The 21,801-nt window shown below is 28.8% G+C and overlaps 2 protein-coding genes across 8 annotated transcripts in view; both read right to left on the reverse strand.

The window, feature by feature from the left end:
- The window catches only part of LOC107456714 (serine hydroxymethyltransferase, mitochondrial), a 36,301-nt gene extending 32,264 nt beyond the window's left edge, over positions 1-4,037 (reverse strand). Inside the window, exons 1-3 of the mRNA XM_016074656.3 lie at positions 3,888-4,037; positions 3,686-3,783; positions 766-936 (exon numbers count right to left, since the gene is read on the reverse strand). Of these exons, the coding sequence (XP_015930142.1) occupies positions 766-936; positions 3,686-3,736 (222 nt within the window). The 5' untranslated portion in view covers positions 3,737-3,783; positions 3,888-4,037. The remainder of the gene's footprint in view (positions 1-765; positions 937-3,685; positions 3,784-3,887) is intronic.
- Positions 4,038-8,098: 4,061 nt separating this feature from the next.
- The window catches only part of LOC107456700 (sn-1-specific diacylglycerol lipase ABHD11-like), a 23,495-nt gene continuing 9,792 nt past the window's right edge, over positions 8,099-21,801 (reverse strand). For 4 of the 7 annotated variants that reach the window (XM_043043927.2, XM_071187394.1, XM_043043925.2 and 1 more), the window contains exons 4-7: positions 19,741-19,914; positions 15,733-15,918; positions 14,887-15,080; positions 9,890-10,108 (exon numbers count right to left, since the gene is read on the reverse strand). In XM_043043927.2, coding sequence (XP_042899861.1) covers positions 9,973-10,108; positions 14,887-15,080; positions 15,733-15,918; positions 19,741-19,914 — 690 coding nt within the window. In that variant the 3' untranslated portion in view covers positions 9,890-9,972. Of the gene's footprint in view, positions 8,336-9,889; positions 10,109-14,886; positions 15,081-15,732; positions 15,919-19,740; positions 19,915-21,801 lie in introns of those variants that run through there. The other 3 variants (XM_071187396.1, XM_043043926.2, XM_071187397.1) reach the window with 1 other exon arrangement.

A 21,801-nucleotide genomic window follows, 5' to 3' on the forward strand; every position in this document is an offset into this window, starting at 1 on the left:
AGTTATAAAGTATTTTTAAAAAACTGTATCATATTTAAATGGAAAATTATTAAAAATAATACAGAAACTACTATAATAGCTATGAAGGGGACCAATTTTAATACTCATGTAAAAGTAGATTTCCCATTGTTCATTTTGTAATTTATGAGTTAAAAATGATTAATTATCTATAAATATATATATATATATGGCAAGCATATAAAACTATAAAAAAAAATTATTGACAGCATAGTGATATAATGTGCAAAAAAATTTAAGTCATAATTCAATTAAAGAGATTAAATTTATTTCAGAAAATTTAATTTACTCGTAAAGATTTAAGTTTTTGGCTGATACTTTTCAAATTTTGAATTTTCTACAAATAGAAATAAAAATGTAATATATTATAAAATAAAAATTCCAATTTCATATTTACACCTGGTCTATTTCTATGAATGTGACCATCAAAGTATTTCTTGTAAAAAATATATTTTAGATACATTTTGTTACACAAAAATAAAGGAAGTTTTTAAAAAAATTCAATTTCAAATTAGGCAGAGGTGTCTGAATTTGCACACACACACACACAAAAAAAAAAAAAAAAAAAAACTTGTTCTTATTTATCATTTTATTCTACAAAATAGCTTACATATGACACACCAGTATATTCCACAGATAATTATGAGTTAAATGTACCTGAAAAGCGAAAAATAATGCTAAAAGATATAACTGGCTTAATAAAAATTTATGCTTAAGCCTTCAAACTAAAACGATAAATCGAATTACTTCAGATGCAATCAACTCTAACCCAGATGTTTGTCTATGCTTTTCTTCCCGAACAAGTTGCCACATTTCAGGATCATCTTCTGCCAATGTTTCAGTTCCTTTCCACACAGCATACGAAGAGCTGGGTATAAAACACTCTCGAGAAAGAACATTTTTAAATAAAATGCTGCTCTATAAAAAAAAAAGTATAATTAGGAAAAATTCAGAAATTATGAAAAAATATGCAACTATAAACAATTAGCAATTATCTATCAATGTTCTTCCTAAGCATTTTTAGAAGGACTGCCAGCCCTGCCTCTGCCTTTTGATGCGCCCTCTTTGCCGGTTTAGTAAAATTAAGCCGACATCCCTTAAAAACACTGCCCATTTATTCATATTCCATTAAAAAAATTAATAAATCACTGTTTAAATAATAATTACACACTAGTAAAATTATCTGTGTATATAGGTTTAATTACAAATATTTATTTTGTTAGTATCTTTTTTGAAAAGGGACATTAATGAATATTTTAATTTATTTTAAAAATAAAAACCACTTTTTTTTTTTAAAAAAAAAGGCACCTTTAAATGTTTATTGTCTCATAATTTTCAATTTAAATTATATAAAAAAGCTTTTAAGTTGTTTATTATTTAATTTTAGTATACTTTTTATGAAAAAATTTGTGCACAATTGTCTTTTAGGATGTCCTTAATTATTTTTCATTAACTACAAATTTTTATTTTAGTTTGATAATAAATGAGTATTACTTTTTGAAATACATACATAAAAAATATAAGTGGGTAGTTAAAAAATTGTTGAGGATCAAATTCAGTAATTACACATTTGATAAATTTTTACAGTGTTTAGTGAGTGCTGTTTCAAAACTCCAAGTGTCCTTTTCTGAGAGGAAGTATCCTGACCTTTTTTACTTCTAAGGAGAACTCTTCTTTATCTATGCTAAATTAAGAAAAGGTTTTTGCCTGATATTTTTTAAAGCTGAATTTTTCACAAATAGAAATAAAATATTTCATAAAATAAAGATACTAATTTAATAGTTGTGCCTGGTCACATGTATTTTTATGAATGTGACTATCAATGTATTTGAAGTCAAAAAAATAAATAGTAAGCACACACACTGTTCCCTATTGTTTTTTTTTTTTTAGCTATGCAGAATTTTGATACCTCTGTATGGAACTATTTTGCTGTTTTGAAAAATTCATTGCATAGTCAAAAATTTAATTAAATAAAAAAATTTCTAGAATTCATATATGTAATAATTTAATAAATGTAACTAAAATTAAGGCTAGATTTAGATAAAATATGCCACACATTTTCATTTATTTCAAAATAAATAATTTTCAGATATAATAATAACTGAAATTTTAGAAATTAATTTAGATTTTTAAAATATAATTCATTAAAGAAGAAATATTTTATAACTTACGCTTAATTTTGACTCGTAAAACAATTTAGAAAAATGTTTGTACGATAAGCACTTAATAACTAATTTTTTTATAGGTTTATTTTTTAAATTCAATAGTAGATGAAATATTTAACCTTTAAAACCTCAAACATTTTTACTAGAGGTCATGTAGGAATATTTCTGAAAATACAAATATAAAAACTAATATTTTAAACTAGTAAAACAATTTGTGTTCTCAAATTTGAGACATCACATTTTTAATGTTATTGAAATAATGTTTTTCCAAAACTTCTCTAAGCCTTGTGTATTTAAAAGAATTGTTGGTCAACCACACAAAATTTTGTTTAATTTTTCTCTTTTAAAAATGGTTAAATTTTTAATTCTAGAAAGAATAGAACCTTCTATTATCACCATTTTTAAAGCATTTAATGTATAAATTGAGCCCAAATGGTGATTAACTCTCCAAATTTTTGCTCATTATGCATTAAGTAATTCATTTGTAATAAGCAACAAAGATTGATAAAATACAAGGCAATACGATGGAATTAGAATTATAGAGTTAATAATATATGAAATATTTAATTGAACCAAATAGATAAATTGATAGTTAAAACTACCCTACAATTCAAATTAAATCCGAGACTACTACTAAAACAATTTCACGCTTTACTTTGTATAATTTGTTTCTTAATAGATATTAGAATTGCCATATAAACAGAAAGAAAATAATTTTGTAAGCAATAATGACCAGCATAATAAACATCTTGAGCAAGAAAGAATGGATAAAGCGCATACCTGCAATTATTTTCATATGATAATAAAATGAATTTATAATATCACAATTTCCCAAAACTGATTGCTTTGTAGCATTTCAGTTTATTCAGTGAATTTTTCAGCTAAATAAAAAAAAATCTATTTTCTTTCGATTATTATCATCTTCTAAAATTATAAAATCTATCTTTAAGTATGTTCTAGTGTATATCAAACAAATAAAAATTTAGCCATAATAAGCAATAACAATTAAAACAAATTTCAAAATACATAAAGCTTCATAATTTAAAAATAAAGCTTGAAGCTAAAAAACCACTGAATGTGTAAATTAATCTATAAAATATAAAAAGATTGTGTTAAACATTAATTAGATAAAAAAAAATGTGTACATCGAAAAATATAAACGTGATTTTTTTTACAAGATTTGAGATTTCTTTTTTTCCCCTATCAACAAAAGCAAAATTCTTATTTTACAACACTTGTTAGCAATAACCACACATATTCATAGCATGTTACCACACTATAATATATTTAAAACCACCTAAATGCCAGATGACATTTGGTAGTGTTAAAAATGAAACTTCGTACACATGGCAAGCCGAATGTAAACAAAGCCGAAAACGTGCTATGTTAGGTCGGTCAATCACATTCATTCATTTCAAGGTCAATATCGCATTGAAAAATATTAAACACTAAGAAGTAATTAATTATTATTATCAAACATTATTCAAAAATACGAGACATACTTGCCGGGTTTGAGTGTTTAGAAAACGAGAGCACATTAATCTAAGGGCCATTTTTATCAAGAAATTCGTTTAATCTATCTTATCCACTCAAGAGTACTCTGAAAGTGAAGAATTTTTCTATTAGTTGCTGTAGCTCTGGTTTCTTCCATCTGCCACAATATCAACATTAAAACAGGTTTACTAATAGAAGAATGGGGCTTACGTGTCTGCATTCTAAAGAAATGAAAAATTATAATGATGCAGACAAGTCAGTGCAGTCTTTAACTAAAAAAATCCACGTGCTATTTACAGTTCCGCGTCGGTTGTTTGTTTATTTTCAATAACAATTAGCAACCCTTCCCTAAACAGCGAAAAGTAGACTCGTCCTTGGAAAATCCCTTCAATGAGATTTGAGCAGTTATATGAGTGCCTGTTATTAAATGTAAATAACAAAAATTTATAAAATCTTGAAAATTTAGATTTCAAGTACATTTAAATCTTGTATATATTTTTTAACAATTAATAAAAGACTGAATCAAATTGAATATTTTTTTTAAAAATATTGCAATATAATTTGTATTTATTCATTTATTTAAAAGATTCTAATTGTATGATGCAGACGTTAATTTTAATTGTCCTTTACTTTTTGCAGTGATTCAATTGAGTGATATGATTATAATCCTACAAGAATCAATAAATAAAATAACAATAAATGAATAAATAAGTAAAGAAAGAAAAGGAAAGAAAGAAAAATAAGGAAAGAAAGAAATAAGGAAAGAAAGAAAAAGAAAATCTAAAGAAAATAAAATTAAAGAAAAATAAAAGAAATTCATATAAGAATATAATTTTTATTTATTTATTTAGATATATTGAAAAGTAAGGTCCCCCCCCCCTTTATTTCCAAATTTTATTATTTACATGAAATTGTAAATCTCTATAATTACACACACAGATATATATTTATATANATATATATATATATATTTATTTTTTTAATTTTTTTTTATGATTAGAAGAGATGCACACGTACCGGTGGGTTGTAACAGAAATGAAGAATTATAAAGGCCTCTGTTTATTGAAATAATTATATTTAATAAAAAGAAAACATAAATATTTTTAGTTATGATTAATCAACGAATAAATTGTTATTATCAACAAATTATTATTAAAGAAATAATACCGCACTATAATTTATTATAAAAAAATAAATTTTAACTAAAAATGCAAATTTTCTTTAGCTGTTAATAGTCAACAATAGAAATGAATTATTAAAATTTTGTTGGTGTTTTATTTTTAAATAATAGAATGAAATTTAAAAAGAAATAATTTATAAATAAATAGCTGATATATACCACCATTTTTTTATTTTTTTTTAAATTTTACAAACCAACTGTGATTTGTTGTTGTTAATTTACGTCGCGCTAGAGCTGCACAATGGGCTATTGGCGACGGTCTGGGAAACATCCCGGAGGATGATCCGAAGACATGCCATCACAATTTTGATCCTCTGCGGAGGGGATGGCACCCCCGCTTCGGTAGCCCGACGACCTGCGCGCGAAGTCGAGCACTTTACGGTAGCACAGTTTAACGAGGACCAATACCGCACACCCTCGGTCCCTACGCAGACTGATCCAAGTGGTCACCCACCCGCACACTGACCGCAGCCAGTGATGCAAACCAACTGTGATATATCCAAGCTTCTTTGTTCAACGACTGCGTGCAGAGCAAACAACGATTTCATTCTGTCGTTTTTCGCTTTTTTTTATTTGCTTAAACAACTATAAAATTGCAGATCTTTAGCTTGAATAATTGCTAAAAATCCAAAAGATAATATTTACACTAAGAGATATATTATAAAATATTTCATAATTAAAGTGGTAGACAAAAAGAAATGAACACATAAATTAAAAAGATATTGGTTAACAAAATGGTCCAAGTACTCTTACCAATCGTACCTATCGCACCAAGTACAATAACTTGGTCCAAGTTTTTTATTTATTTATTTATTTTTTTATGCCCCACCCTGTAATAAAATATACTAAAAAATACTAACTAACTGTACTAAAAGTAAACTTTATTGGCAAATAACTCCATTTTTAAAACAAAGGAGACACAATTTTTTCAACATAATATGACATTCTATGCATTTACAAACTCCTAGACATAATCAATTTTATTAACATCCAAAGGTTAAGATGGACTAGACTTGTAATTAGAGCTAACACTATTACAACCAAAAATGTATTCAGAGGCAAAACAAATCAGCATTCGAAAGAGAGGGCCGTCTAAACTTAAGTGTTCGAATTGTAATGATCTAAAAACATTAAAAATAACTGAATGGAAAGACAAGGCTTAAAATAGGGTCATGTGGTATCAAATTTTGAAGAAGGTCAGGGCGCATCTCCAGCTGATGCATCACTGTGGAATGACATTCTATATTAGAAAATGCTTTAAAAGAGGGATCAATTTTTTAAATTAAATCTATAAATTTTTTTTTTCATTAACCACGAACTTTGATTATCTTACTCTAATTTACTTTTAGGCTAGCTTTCAAAAAATCAGTTTAAATTGTTAATCTGAGATTCGAAAATATTCATTAGGCAGAAATTTATTTTTTGATAATCTAAATTGATAATTTAAAAACTAGTAATAGCAATGTAGAAAATTCGAAACTAGTTGATAACACAGCATGCAGTAGCGTATAAACATTTCTATTGCATTATTCCTTTTTTTTTTCAATATTAAAAAGATTTCAAAGCTGCTTTCGTTATTGCAGCTACACATTCCGCTATGTAAACACCTGAGGTAATATATTTCTTGCTTGCTAATAAAACATTATCAATAATCAAACAGGTGTCCATTCAACTTTTTGCTTTATTCTATATGCATGGCAAGCAGAAAAATATGATGCAATCTCTTAACACGAGTTCATAGTGTGTTATATGACACGTTTTCCAAAATACTTACGTCTTCAGTAACGTGAAATTAGTTTTAGAAATATACATTAAGATTTTTTTTTTCCTTCTCGAAATAATAACAATAAAAAAATGTTTCAACGGAAATTAATGTGATTTATTTAGCTTTATTGTTGTGCGTTATCATAGCAAGGCTAAGTAAGGAAAGAAAAGGATTCGCCTTTTACTACCAACTGATATATTAAGCAGTTTCTGATCATTTTAATTCCGCCATTGCTTGCCTCTATGTGGAATATTTCTGTGACAATGTCTTTTCTCTCACTTATATTATTTTGAGACCTTCGTTATTCAGATTTTTATGACCACATTTTGGCAAGAATTCTGAAAATATATATGGAGGACAGTGACCAATAATATGTCAAATATATTTTAAAATATTGTTGCTGTTGAAAAATATTTATCGAATTTTAATCAATAGCTTACTTGATTTTTTTCTGTTGAGTTCCACGTGATTTCACACTTCGTATTTAAAAGTGCTGTTGTAGCTGGAATTTTATAAAAAGAGCGAAAGCATGCAATTTTTATGTTGATATGTTTAATACATATAGGCTTAAGTTAGTTTCTTAAAACTGCAAATTGAATAACTTGATTTTCGCAGACAAGTATAATTAATTGATTTTAATAAAACAATTCATGTTTTTAATAAGTCATCATGTGAAATTCACAAAAAATTCTTCTTTTTTTGTTGTTATTATTATGATAGCTAGTTTGTTAATATGATCAAAAGAATTAAAATGACTGTTTATTAAACTGCGTCTGAAATTAATATTTTTTTTAAGAAAAACAAATATATGAAATGTATAAATTAATAAAACTTATTATTTAATAGTCTTCCTGCTGCTATCTCAGTTTAGTTTTGAAGTTTGCCACCGAGTGTACGTCACTGCTTTGCTTTATCTGATAATATCTTGTAGTTTAGTGATAAGAAAAGAGTCAATATTACAACAGTGATTCTATGCAAATTGTCTTATCATTTCGATGACAAATATCAAAAAAGTTTGCACTATTAAATACTTTTTTTTTTTTGAAATTCAAAATTTCAAGTTGATTAAATGCTGTCACTGCAATCTCATATTTAATATAAATTTTTAAATTCAAATCGAAAAACATTTAAGCTACTAGGAAGGGGTCAAGAGATTCATTATTTTAGGGTTGAAAAGCGTAAATTTAATACTTTTAAAAGCAAAAATATAAAACAAACTTTAGTTTTCATACTTGAAAATGTAAAGTAACAGCAAAAAATTTTATAGTGTGAAATTAAACATTTAGCTTCCTCAAAATCAATATGCGAATCTTAATTTTCATTGACTAAAATATGTATATTTTTAATTTTTGTTGAGTTAATATAGATTCCTGGTGTAGACTAAGGTATCCTTGCTTGTAGTAGTTGCAATTTTCATTCCTTCATTTAAGTATGTTTTAAGTTTTCTGCTACAATACTGCATTTAAATTTTCAAAATGAAGTAAAAATAAAACGTTTATTTTAGAATAGTGTTCAAAGTGATTTATTTCTGTAAAAGATTCAAGATACAGGTCTTATTAATTTTCATAGAAACAAATTTAATTCTCTTCATTTATAAATCGAATAACTTCGTCTCTATATTCCGGAAATCCATTGACAACGTGTCCAGCTCCTTTGACTCCAAAGAGTTTTGCTTTTGGAAAAAGTTTTTCTATTTCATCTTTGACATCAGGTCTGAAAAAAAAATTTTTTTAGTTATTAATATAGCTGAAAAACTCACCCAATTCAACCCCGGACAGCCAGTGATATCTTTCATTTTGAATGCCTATTCCTATATGGTGACTAATACAGATTTGTAACTATTAAAAATAATTTGTCAAAATTGATGATTTGTCGATGAAAAAATTTTCTACTTGATTTTTAAAAGCCAATTTTTTTAAAAAATCGGGAAAATACGCAAGGCTAGGTACCTGACATTTTTGATTTTGTTAAAACTTCTAGGATATGTTCTTTACGTAAATCTATAAAACGCTTTTTTTTAATTTTATTTATTTATTTTAGTTTTTGAAATATTTTTTCCCTCAAAGTTTTGCCGGCCAAAACTGAAGATTCTCTGCTATTTTAAGAGAAACGCATTTATATACATGCCACAATACTTTTTTGCGCAATGTAATATTACTTTCACATTAACTATTTAGGCATCAATATTTTCAGTGAACCTTTGCAATGAAGGTCAAAAATCATTAAAAATTTCTCTAAGTAAGGCTATTTTCTTAGACTTTGGCTGTCAAAATCTACGTGTGCCAACAGTGAACCACAGAAGTATGGATAATAAAACTTCCTAATGACGTTATTAATAAAAAGCTTTCTGAAACAGAAAGAAGTATAAAAAATTTCTCCGCTTATGTTACTTTTACGAGACGATGTGTGAACATGATTCATATTCTCGGAAGTTCTGTTTTTGTGATTTGTGTTTAAATTTACACGTAATTCAACCATAAGAGTTTTCTGAACTTTTTAAATTCTAAAAAGTCGCGAGGCTTAAATAAATTTAAGAATTAACAACATAAATAAAGTGTAAGGTTTGCCACGTTGTAAGAATTATCCCTTATATGGCTATTTTTGTGAAAAATAACGCGTCTTATTAGTTTTGGGTAGCATCATAACATGTTTGTGGAGTCTTATAACTGTCGTTGAACAGCCGATCCAATTCTTTGGGTTTACGACTACTAATGTTCAACTCCGTAGCTTTGTAATTTTGAACCTAATCAGGAAGACAAAAATTTAGAGGAATTTGCTTTCGTGGAGGAATTTTGGATGGAACTAACCCGTATTTGCGTTACACGGGAAGGAAAACAACGAAAACTTCCCACGGTTAGTCTGATGGCAAGGGAAATAAACCATGATCCGTCTACCACTGAGGATATTTTACGCCAGCACTGTGGTCGGTGCCAACCGGGAACAGAGTACGTATTAACCAGCCATCGCTGGGTTTCAAACCTGGGCCATCTATTTAGGTGGCGAATGCTCTATTCTTTTAGTCAGCACTGCTTTTGAACATTTCCCTCAATTTTTAGAATAATTTTGGTTAACACACCATTACAGGTTATATATAGTCTGCCTATGAAAAGAACTCCTCCAGCTAAAGTGTCTGGGGTTGTTTGCTGCTATAGAAACAAGGAAGAGTACATTTTAGAGAGGGAAGCTCTTGATATCTTTTTGTTCAACTGGTGAGAGGAGTTTTAATTATTTGCTCTTCATTTGATTGAAAAATGCAAATCNTAAAACTTTATTTTAGAATAGTGTTCAAAGTGATTTATTTCTGTAAAAGATTCAAGATACAGGTCTTATTAATTTTCATAGAAACAAGTTTAATTCTCTTCATTTATAAATCGAATAACTTCGTCTCTATATTCCGGAAATCCACTGACAACGTGTCCAGCTCCTTTGACTCCAACGAGTTTTGCTTTTGGAAAAAGTTTTTCTATTTCATCTTTGGCATCAGGTCTGAAAAAAAAATATTTTAGCTATTAATAATGCAGAAAAAATCAACCAATGCATGCCCGGGCAGCCAGTGACATCTTTCATTTTGAATGTCTATTCCTATATGGTGACAATAACAGATTTGTAACTACTAAAAATAATTTGTCAAAATTGATGATTTGTCGATGAAAAAATTTTCGACCTGATTTTTAAAAGCCAGTTTTTTAAAAAAAAATCGGGAAAATACGCAAGGCTAGATACTTGACATTTTTGATTTTGTTGACACTTCTAGGATACGTATCTTTACGCAAATCTATAAAACGCTTGTTTTTTTTATTTTATTTTAATTATTTATTTTAGTTTTTGAAATATTTTTTTTTCTCAAAGTCTTGCAGGCCAAAGCTATTTTAAGAAAAACGCATCTATATACATGCCGCTATACTTTTTTGTGCAATGGGGAAACCATGGCACTGATCAGTATTTAGTGTAATATATTACTTCCACATCAACTATTAAGGCATTAATATTTTCAGGGGACTTTTGCAATGAAGGTTAAAAAATCATTAAAAATTTCTCGAAGTAGGGCTATTTTCTTAGACTTTGGCTGCCAAAATCTACATGTGCAAGCAGTGAACCACAAAAGTATGGATAATAAAACTTCCTAATGGCGTTATTAATAAAAAGCTTTCTAAAACAGAAAGAAGTATAAAAAACTTCCGGTGTCTCTCCGCTTCTGTTACTTTTACGAGACAATGTGTGAACATGATTCATATTCTCGGAAGTTTTTTTATTTTTTTATTTGTGATTTGTGTTTAAATTTACACGTAATTCGACCATAAGAGTTTTCTGAACTTTATAAATTCTAAGAAGTTGTGAGGCTTAAGTAAATTTAAGAATAAATTTAATATAACAGCATAAATAAAGTGTAAGGTTTGCCACGCTGTAAGTGTTATCCCTTATATGGCTATTTTTATGTAAAATAACGCGTCTTATTAGTTCTGAGTAGCATCATAACATGTTTGTGGAGTCTTATAACTGTCGTTGAACAGCCGACCCAATTCTTTGGGTTTACGACTACTAATGTTCAACTCCGTAGCTTTGTAATTTTGAACCGAATCGGGAAGACAAAAATTTAGAAGAATTTGTCTTCGTGGAGGAATTTTTGATGGAACTAACCCGCATTTGCGTTACACGGGAAGGAAAACAATGAAAACCTCTCACGGTTAGTCTGATGGCAAGGGGAATAACCCATGATCCGTCTACCACTGAGGATATTTTACGTCAGCACTGTGGTCGGTGCGAGCCGGGAACAGAGTACGTATCAACCAGCCATCGCTGGGTTTCAAACCTGGGCCATCGCTGGGTTTCAAACCTGGGCCATCTATTTGGGAGGCGAATGCTCTATTCTTTTAGTCAGCGCCGCTCTTAAACATTTCCCTCAAGTTTTAGAATAATTTTGGTTAACTCACCATTACACGTAATATATAGTCTGTCTATAAAAAGAAATCCTCCCACTAAAGTGTCTGGGGTTGTTTGTTGCTATAGAAACAAGGAAGAGCACATTTTAGAGAGGGAAGCTCTTGATATCTTTTCGTTCGACTGGTGAGGGGAGTATTAATTATTTGCTCTTCATTTGATTGAAAAATGCAAATCTAAAATCGACTATATATTCTTTTAATTTGACGAAAATTAAAACATTATAAAGCCGGTGTTATTCAAGCACTTAATTTAATTTCATAATTTAAACTCAATTAAGTAATATTTTACAATATTTGATACATGATTTAAAAAAGACCTTCTACATTAGATAATTTGATTAGAATTTGGAAGTATGATTAGAATTCAGTCTCTAATTCAAAATAATGCTTCTCAAATTTAAATTGTGTAAGAATTCTAAAATGGCTTTACTTGATTAAAAACCCTTAATCGTTTCTCTTTGTATTTTATTTCGATGGTTTTTTGATGTTAACGAAAGCATTTATGGCAATTGAATTATCTTGCACCTACGCACTCTTATGATGAAGAAAAAGAAGCACTTTTGACCTTTTGTAAAATTTCAAATTTGTTTTGGAGTTGTTAGCATTTTTTATTGTACCGTTTTAATTTTTATTTGATTTATTTTATTTATTTATTTGTTAATTTATATAATCCCGAAATATTATCGAAAAATTCGCATTTTTCCAAAACGCTGGAAACAGAATGACCAGATGTATTTAAAATAAAGTATAAAATAATAAAAGCTTGGGTAATAAAAAGATACAAGGTAAAATAAGTGTGCTCAGTTCACGAAAAGTATGGATTATTTTATTATGTGCATACAGATTTTTATTATATGTAAATAAATTCATCATAAGATTATAGATTTTTATTATGTAAAAAGATGCATGGAGAGCATTAATTTTTGAATTATTTTACGTCAAAGTTGATTTATTTTTACTTTTTCTCGTTACGTAATTTCTTTAATTTTTCAGCCCAAACTATTAACTGTAGAGTTATGTTTGCTCTTTTGAAGTCTGATACTCTTTTGTTTAAAAATTCAATTTTTAATCAATTTTGGAGCAATTAAATTGTAGAGTTGTTCTTTTTTACGCACTGAAATAAAATCAACTCAAATATCTTGGTCTTGACCGTTTTATCCGTACTAATGTGGTTGAACAGGTGAAGTGAGTGAGTATGTTATCTTAGAAGAACTGCGCCACTTGTACCGATGATTAGCGAGCAGGAAGGCATTGCATTCCTAACAGTTATGATTAGACATCTGAGAAAAAAAATAACCTAGTCTTTCATGGGCTTAGGTTTCTTTTTACTTTTAATGACCACGAGTTCGGATTTTTCGGTGTTTAAGGCAATTTTGTTCACAGCGCATCTTTTTTCTATAGCGGCATTGAAGCTTTTTAACTGCTTAATTAGGGTTGAGCAATCGAATATCAATTGCGGTATCATCAGCATCAAAGGCATAACCAATTAGTTTGGGTTTTCAGTCTCCATTGGAAGATCACTTTTGTATATTAGGTATAAAATAGGTCCTAAAATGCTCCTTTTGCGGGACTCCAGCATTAGCTTCTCCCTCTTCTGACATTTTATTTTCGATTCTTATTTAGAATATCCTATTCTTGAAATAAGAGTATATAATCCGTATTAAGTATAATGTTGTTTTCGATTTATTTTCTATATGATTAGTTCTTTATGCCAGACGTAGCCGAAAGCTTCGGCCACGTCTAACAGCTTTTATATAATTTGGTTCCCTGAGATCTATCATCAGCATCAAAGGCATAACCATTTAGTTTGGGTTTTTAGTCTCCATTGGGAAATCACTTTCGCATATTAGGTATTAAATAGGTCCTAAAATGCTCCTCTTGCGGGACTCCAACATTAACTTCTCTCTTTTCTGACATTTTATTTTCGATTTTTACTTAGAATGCCCTATTCTTGAAATAAGAGTCTGCAATACGTATTAAGTATAATGGTTGATTTTGATTTTTCTTCTATATGATTAGTTCTTTATGCCAGACGTAGCCGAAAGCTTCGGCCACGTCTAACAGCTTTTATATAATATGGTCCTGATAAACTTTGAGATCTATACCTGAGTAATTGAATACAGAAATAGTTATGGAAAAGCTACAAATTGTTTTTAAAAACATGATTTGTGCTCAATATGAACACCTGAAGCTAACGGGCTCCCAGAGGTGAGCTTTAGTCTCTTTCTAGATTTTAGTGAAGGGAAGGGGGCACAACATATTATTCGCTATCTATAGGTGATATAATGTTTTCGATGTTATTTTTTTACGCGCAATCGAATAAAATAAATTACAAGTCGATATATCTAATAGTTAAAAAGTTATATAAGTTTTAGATAGAAACAAAGCAAATTCTTACTTATACACATGCAATTGACGTTGCTATCGAAGCAAGTGAGGTATTCATTCCAATGTATTTTTTAAGCAAAAAAGGAGCTTGATTCGATTAAGTTCTACATAAAAGCATATCCTGCTGAATGTATTAACAAAACCGACAATGATAAATATCCAACCCTGCCTGACCATTAAAAAAAACTGGATCTTAAATCTTGGGTTGAAGTTCATTTATGATCAAGGCTGAAAATAAATTTTATACTTAACTTTCTAGTTCCAACCTATTTTTCAAAGTTGAAGTAACTGAATCTCCAAAAGTTGAGTAGACAAGAAAAAAAAAGAAAATATTGTAGGTATTTGAAATTTTCAGCGCATATAGTTTTATCGGAAAAATATAACAAAAATTTTCAGGTAACAACTTTTCTTTTGTTAACTTGTGTGATGCATGCATAAACTTTTTCGTTAAAGGTTCTTTCAAACAATAAATAAAATTTGAAGCAATTAAAATTTAATTAAGAATTTTGCAAGCATTAAACTTGTTAATATAAACACGTACCTAAATAAAATGTATTAATATTGTATGATGCATAAGTTTAAACAGACGAGGCAAAAAAATAAAAAAATAAAAAATCACTCCTGTTATGTGTTAACAATTCTTGACAAAATATAATAGCACAAGATCTAAAATATGCTACTTAGAAACTATTTTATTTTAACCTTAAACTGCCGTGAGCGTATTTTATTCCGCAATTACTGTGGGTGAAATCTGTCTCATTTGAAACTTTAAGTCACTGTTTTAAAATAATTGTTTCACATTTGGTGTTTTGCAAAAGATTTTAGTAATTTATCTTGTGAAGGTACTAAGAAAGTCAAGGCTCACATCAACAAATATATGGAAGCCGCAAAGTCATTCAAACTACACTTATAAAAACAACATTCATGATTACTTACATTCTAAATGGCGAAGCTTCACCATAAATGAAAAGTGCTGGATTTTCAAATAGGCCAGAACTTTTAACCAAGATTTTTGCCGTATCTACATTGCTTAATTTCTCGAATAGTTTGAGATTCATCTTCCATTCGCATTTGCCTTTCTTGCATTTTATTGGAAGAAAATCTATAGCCCTCTGGTCCAAATGAAATGACTGAAATAGAAAAAAAAAATTAAACCGCTACTGTGTATTGTAAAACTTAAAAGAACACACTGAACTTTAAAAAAAAAATTCTGGTTAGTGCAATTGAGAAAATATACTAATGGAATTGTTTCAGTAAGAGAATTAAAACTAATGCTGATGAGAAATAATGAAGTTTAACACAAATCAAGGAACATTAAATAAGTATCTTGCAATTTTAGATGATCAGCTATTCATATAATTTCATATCATGAATAAATGCATTGTACACTGTAAAAAATTTCAGAAACTAATTTTGACTTGACAAAAATGTTTCCGAAGATCTCGGAGAACTTAATTTAATATCATGTCGTTTCTGATCAAATGAGAAACATTTCTTTTCTTTTTAGAAGTAGGAAACTGAATCGCATTAGTGCAGATTCAGTTTCAGAGTCTTCTTTTCTTATTTTAATTACCTGATCAAATTCAGAGATGTAAATATTTTTTGTTCTGATATTTTTTTTTCTTTGCAAATGTAAAAATGTGTCTTTACTTTTCCCTCGGTTTTAATCGCTTTCTAACAAAAAAGTATGAGTGACAGATCATTCATCTTTTCTTAATCTTCTGGTAAAATTAAGCTGTTTTATTTTAAGTTTTTATTTTAAATACCTAAAATTAGACTTACAATTCCTAGAGTCTTTTTTAAAAACTCATAAACAGCTTTCTTCGCCTCTGGTTCAGTTGATCCTTTTGGTACGGAATCAATGGCACCTCTAAAAATTTTCAAAGCTCCAAGAACCATTTTATTGGCGTCATCTGTGGCGCCATTGGGTCGCATATCTTCTACGATCAATTTTTCAACTTTGTTAGGCTGCAAAATTTGAGGGATTTTATTAGCAGTATTCTAGATGAAAATAAATGTTCGTTTACATAACTTGGCTAAAGTTAAGTTAATTAAAAAATATTAATAATTTAAATTTCTCGATAGAACGATTAACATTTTGTATAAGTGTATAACATAAAATGAGTGTTCGAATTTTAAACAAGGTAAGCAAAATGAATACTGTTTACGAGACATGGATACTGTTTACGAGACATGGATACTGTTTATGAGACATGGAAACTGTTTAGAGTTGTTTCAAACTTAAAAAATATTCTTCTAAGAGCTCAATATTTTAAATCGAATGAAAAAGATACAAAATATTACCTTTAAAGTAATTTAGCTTGCACTTGAAAGTATAGCTTTTCTATGAATGGGTTTAAAATGAATGTTTTTTTTTTCTCTTGTAATTCTTATGAATCATATTCATGTGAATAAAAATGAGACCTATATTTTTTTTTAAACTAAAGTAATTGATTACTATAGTAAAAAAAAATTGAAATGCAATTCTTTTTGCTCCTTTGACATCGTTTATAATCTTCTATGAAGCTTGGACTAAGTTACCATAAACAAGTTTTTGAGACATTTTCTGGTCAGACACTGTTTTTTTCATAATTGATTTACACTTTTTAATTCAGAACTACATAATAAAATTGAAAATTCTTTATATTATATTTTGATAAATAAAGTAGTATTATATTAACAGATTATTATTTAATAAAGCAATGTATTTTTAAAAAAAATAATAAATACTCCAAGATTTTCTAAAGAGCTGCGCTTCCTAACTATTTTTCACATCTGAATTCAAAATCATGAAATATTTCATATAAAATTTGATTAAGAAATCCAGAATCACTGAACCCCTTAGTGGAAAAGAGTAGGTAATTAAAACTTATATTGAAATTTTAATTTTTCTTTAAGCTAATCATTACTAAACATTTCTAAGTTATTATAAAAAAAAATCAAACTTAATAAAGTTATTGTTATTTTCGAAAGGTGATTTTGAAGATTTTCATGTTTCATTTATAAATTATTCGTTAGTTTTTGATAATGCTATTAATTTTTATATATGTCGTAGGCTAATTGAAAAAATTTGGCTCTTTACAAATACAGCTGTCATTTTGCATGCGTTATGTGAATTGAAAAGTCTCCAGTTTTTTTACTCAACCTGAAATTTTTCTAGCGAATTCCTATCAGCTCATATGCTTTTAGGCAAATTTAAAATACAATGAAATTTTTACCATTAGTCTAAGTTTTACATCATCAGTCTAATGTCCAGGCTTATAGCAATTAGAAATTGGTGTAATAAAGCTATTATGCCAATGCTTTGAATGTGATATAAATTGAATTAGATTAATATAGCGTGTGTAATTACGTAGTTTCTGAGTTAGATAATTATTTTAATTATATATATTTTCTAAATTGAAATTCGGCAAATCGAAATTAGCCAAAAATAAGCAGGTAAACTGAGCAATGAATAATTATTTTACTTATTAGTTTAATACTGCTGTTAAATTGTCTGTCAATCATGATGTAAATAATCAGGCTTCCGGACGAATCGCAATAAGCTTGAAACCTATTGAGCTTATTAGAAAATACTGGAGATTTTTCCAATTAGCTTTTTCGCATTGTTTAGAAAAAAACGGATTTTATAATTATCCAGGCATAGACAGCAGCGACTCAGGAGATTACAGAGCGTTTGCCTCCCTCTGAGGTGATTTCAGGTTCGAATCCCTGCAATGGCTGGTAGATATGAATTCTGCTCCCGTCTCATTCCTACCGCAGTACTGGCGCAAAATATCCTCAGTAGTGGTAGAAGGATCATGGGTAAGAATCCTCTTGCAACCCTTACAAAAATTTGAGGTGTTTTTGAGGTTTATTCGAGGTTTTTTTGAGGTGTTAAGGATGATTTGAAGTTTGCGATAAAGTCAATTTTCTTCATACTTAAGGTTGTTTTGAAGGTGCACGGGCTATTTTTTTTTTAACACTTCAAGCTGTTTTAAGGTAGATTTAAATGCACTTCATGTATGCTTGGCGAGGGAGGCTGTTTTGAAGGTGTATAGTTTATTTTTTTTTTACAACTCAAGTTGCTTTGAGGTTGATTTTCATAGCAACCTACTGAGGACAAATTTTTTGAAGATGTACAGGCTATTTTCTTACACATCAAGCAAATAAAGTGAATTCGAAGTATGAGCTATTTCATCTGGTTTCTACTAAAAGTATTGAGGTGTTTATTAAGGATGACAAAGTATTTTTTTTTTCACACTTAAGGTTATTTTGAGATTGGTTTAAATCTACTTCACAGCTACATTTAATATTAGGTTGTTTTGAAAGTGTTCAGGAAATTTTTTTCTACACTTCAAGCAACTGAAGTTTAATTGAGGTGTAAATAATTTCCTCTGATTCAAACTAAAAGTACTGAAGAGTATTTTGAGGTACGAAAAGTATTTTTTATTTATGTTTGAGATTGTTTTGAGGTTGGCATAAATCGAATTTATAGCAACCAGCCTTGAGAGGCTGTTTTGAAGGTGTAAAGATTATTTTTCTACACTTCAAGCAAACTACAGATATTCCATGTTGAAATTTACAGCAAATAAAAAAAAATAGAAATAATTATTTTTAGATGTTACATAAAATAGTGTACATCAATAATTATTTAAACGTTCACTTTTGCAAATTCAAATATAAATTGATAATAATTGTAAGTACCAACTTGAAATGCAGAACAAATCATCCTAATAACCTGCTTAAGTGTTGAGTAGAACACTCCTGATTGTAAACTCAACATGTTGGTGTAGAAAACATTTTACCTTTTTAAAGTAAGAAATGCATCAAGTTGTGAAATAATAGCTTAAGGTGTAAAAACACATACGATGTTGTTTAATTACAACCTCTTTAAATTTGAAATAACGCATGTGAGATTGTCAAGACACAACCTCCTGTCAGTGTGCAATAAAATATCTTTGGTTGTGAAATAATAACTTAAAAACATACAAGGTTTCTTAATTACAACCTCTTATAAGTCTAAAATAATGTATTTTAGATTGTAAAATATTAACCTAAAAAAAAAACAAGTGTGGTTGTCCAATTACAACCTCTTGTATAAGAGTTTATTAAAACACCTTTGGTTGGGAAAAAATGAAACACCAGATGTTGATATTTAAAAACTTCGAATGTATGTAAAATATACACCATGTTAAAATATGAGTTTGGTTTTCGCACCCAACACAATCTTATCAAATACGCCACAATTTCAATCTCATTTACATTTTCTGAAAATTCTCTCAAATATATCTCAAAAACAAATTATATTTTTTTGGTAAAGACGCCGAGTTAAATATGGGAGATTTTTCGAGGTTATCTTTCCCATGTAACGCAAATTCTCGTTAGTTCCATCAAAAATAGCTCTAATGAAAAGTAATTTGTCTCAATGCTTCATCCAAGAGGGAGAGGATTAAAAATTAATTTAGGACAGGATTGAAAATTAATTTTGGATAGGGTTAAAAATTAATTTTGGATAGGGTTAAAAATTAATTTTGGATAGGGTTAAAAATTACAAGGCTACAGAGTTGAACACGGATAGTCGTTAATCCAAAAATGGGTCATCTTTTCAACACTGGTCATAAAACACAATTAACAATTAACCTAGCATGTAAATTTGAATCGTTTTATTTTATCCTAACATTGGAGATTTCAGAGATTTAACTTTTAGAAGCATTTAAAAATACCTAATAATGGTTACGGGTTTACAACACATTTTATAGTTCATTTTTAATTTTAAGTAATTGGAAGTTTATAATTAATAAAACTTACGTTAGTCAATGTAAAATGGACTGCAACTTTACCACCCAAGCTGTGTCCTAACAGTATAACTTTATCTACCTTAAGTGTCTTCATAAGAGGGTTTAGATCTGATGCCATTGATGCTGTATCAGTTTCATCACTCCATGGACTATCACCATGATTTCGTAAATCTACTGCACATACCTAAAATATATTTCATATACATGTTTCAAAATACACTTAGTAAAATATATCTCTAATATATATCTTATTTGTGCTCAACTATTTATAAAATTTAATCAAGCGAAATGTGATATGGTTTGTCAAATGGGTAGAAAAACCTGATTTTTTCATAAATTTGGATTTTCACTAAAATAAAAATATTTTATTATGTTACTTTTTATTGATTTTTAAAATGGGTGATCTTTAAAATGGGTGATTTTTAAAATGGGTGATTTAAAAATGGGTGATGGGTTATCTACATTATGACATTGGTTTGTAATTAAGTATTTTTATTATGAATTTTACCAGTGGAGTGGACTAAAATGGGTACTAGTGGAAAAAGATGGATGTCTTAAATATTTCCTACCGCTTTTAAACTATTCTTAACTGTATGCACCATAACATTTAATTTGACTTAAATATAAGACCAATTTTTAAATATGAGGCGGAACTTTTTTTCTCAGAAAAACACATTTGAACATTTGAAATGGTCGAACGCAAGTTTTATTAGGTAAGACAACAGAAAAAATTACATTATTGAATCTTCCTCTCAAAAAATAAATAAATGAACTGTACAAACAAAATAATCATTTAATTGGTATTTATTGCTTAAATATTTTTGTTAAGCGTATATTTTAAACAAACAGCTTGTATTTAGCAGTTACAGTAGAATGCCAGGTGTATGTTCAAATCCAAAAGTTTAGAGTATTTATGATATTAGATATCTTTAAAATTTATGGAAGCCATCCTAATCCCTCCTATTAATGTACTTTATGAATTGACACATATTAAAAGCCGTGAGAACATCACTTCGAAAACTTTACTGGAAGGCAAGGGCATGGGATCGGAAAGGGTTCAGGCTGCTGTCAGACATCTACACATTTAGGTTAATAGTCCGATTTTTTAATTACACGCACTCTGATGTACACTGGTGGACAAAATTAAGACAGCATCAGAATTGGACACAGTCTCAATGGGCTTGTAATATTTTACTTATCAAGCCTTTAGGTTGCGTTATTCAATAGTGATATCCTGTCCGTAATTGTAATGATTTTCCAAATTTGTCCTTTTTTTATCTATTTATTAAACATAACAATAGGAACACTAAACATAAACACAAATAAACATAAAATTTTCCTGATTATGCATTATATATTCAAATCGGATTTTTCCGATTCCACGAGATGTTTATCTCGCCAGTTCAAGTTTCATTCTGATTGAATTCTCCCTCGGTTAGGGAAGACGCCTAGTAGAAATCCCTTTTGTGGGGATTTAACCTTATTCGTGGCTTGAGTTGCCACATCCTCCCGCCCCGAAAGAGAGTTCAAAAACAATTTACAAATAGAATTTAAAATTATACTAATACTAATTCTACATTAAACTACCAAATTAACAATTCACGACATAAATAATGAATCATACAAAAATTTATGAAAACAATATCAGCAAAAAAAAACATAAATTCGAATTAGAATAAAAACAGTCACTTATTCATAATCAACTTGTAATTTGTTACTCACTCATTTGATGCAATTTCTAAATTATACAATAACTGTACTGGGCGTCTTATGACCCCTGAAGACGTTTTCACAGAGACTGATCTTACCTTGCCATCTCGACCCTTGTGGCATTCAAGAATTCTTCCTAACTTCCAAAGTTGTCTTGGTATTTTCTCGTCACCTATTAAAACTATATCATTTACATTAAATTCAATGTTTACATTTACATGTTTGTTGAAATTTGCACCTTTTAACAGAAGAAGATATTCCTTTTTCCATCTTTTCCAAAAATTATTTAGAATCTTTTCCCTATACAAAAATCTTTTTATCAAATCCCTTTTACCTTTAAATAATTCAAAATTTGCATTAC

The sequence above is a fragment of the Parasteatoda tepidariorum genome, chromosome X1 (genome assembly GCF_043381705.1).
Source record: "Parasteatoda tepidariorum isolate YZ-2023 chromosome X1, CAS_Ptep_4.0, whole genome shotgun sequence".
Taxonomy (NCBI): Eukaryota; Metazoa; Arthropoda; class Arachnida; order Araneae; family Theridiidae; genus Parasteatoda; species Parasteatoda tepidariorum.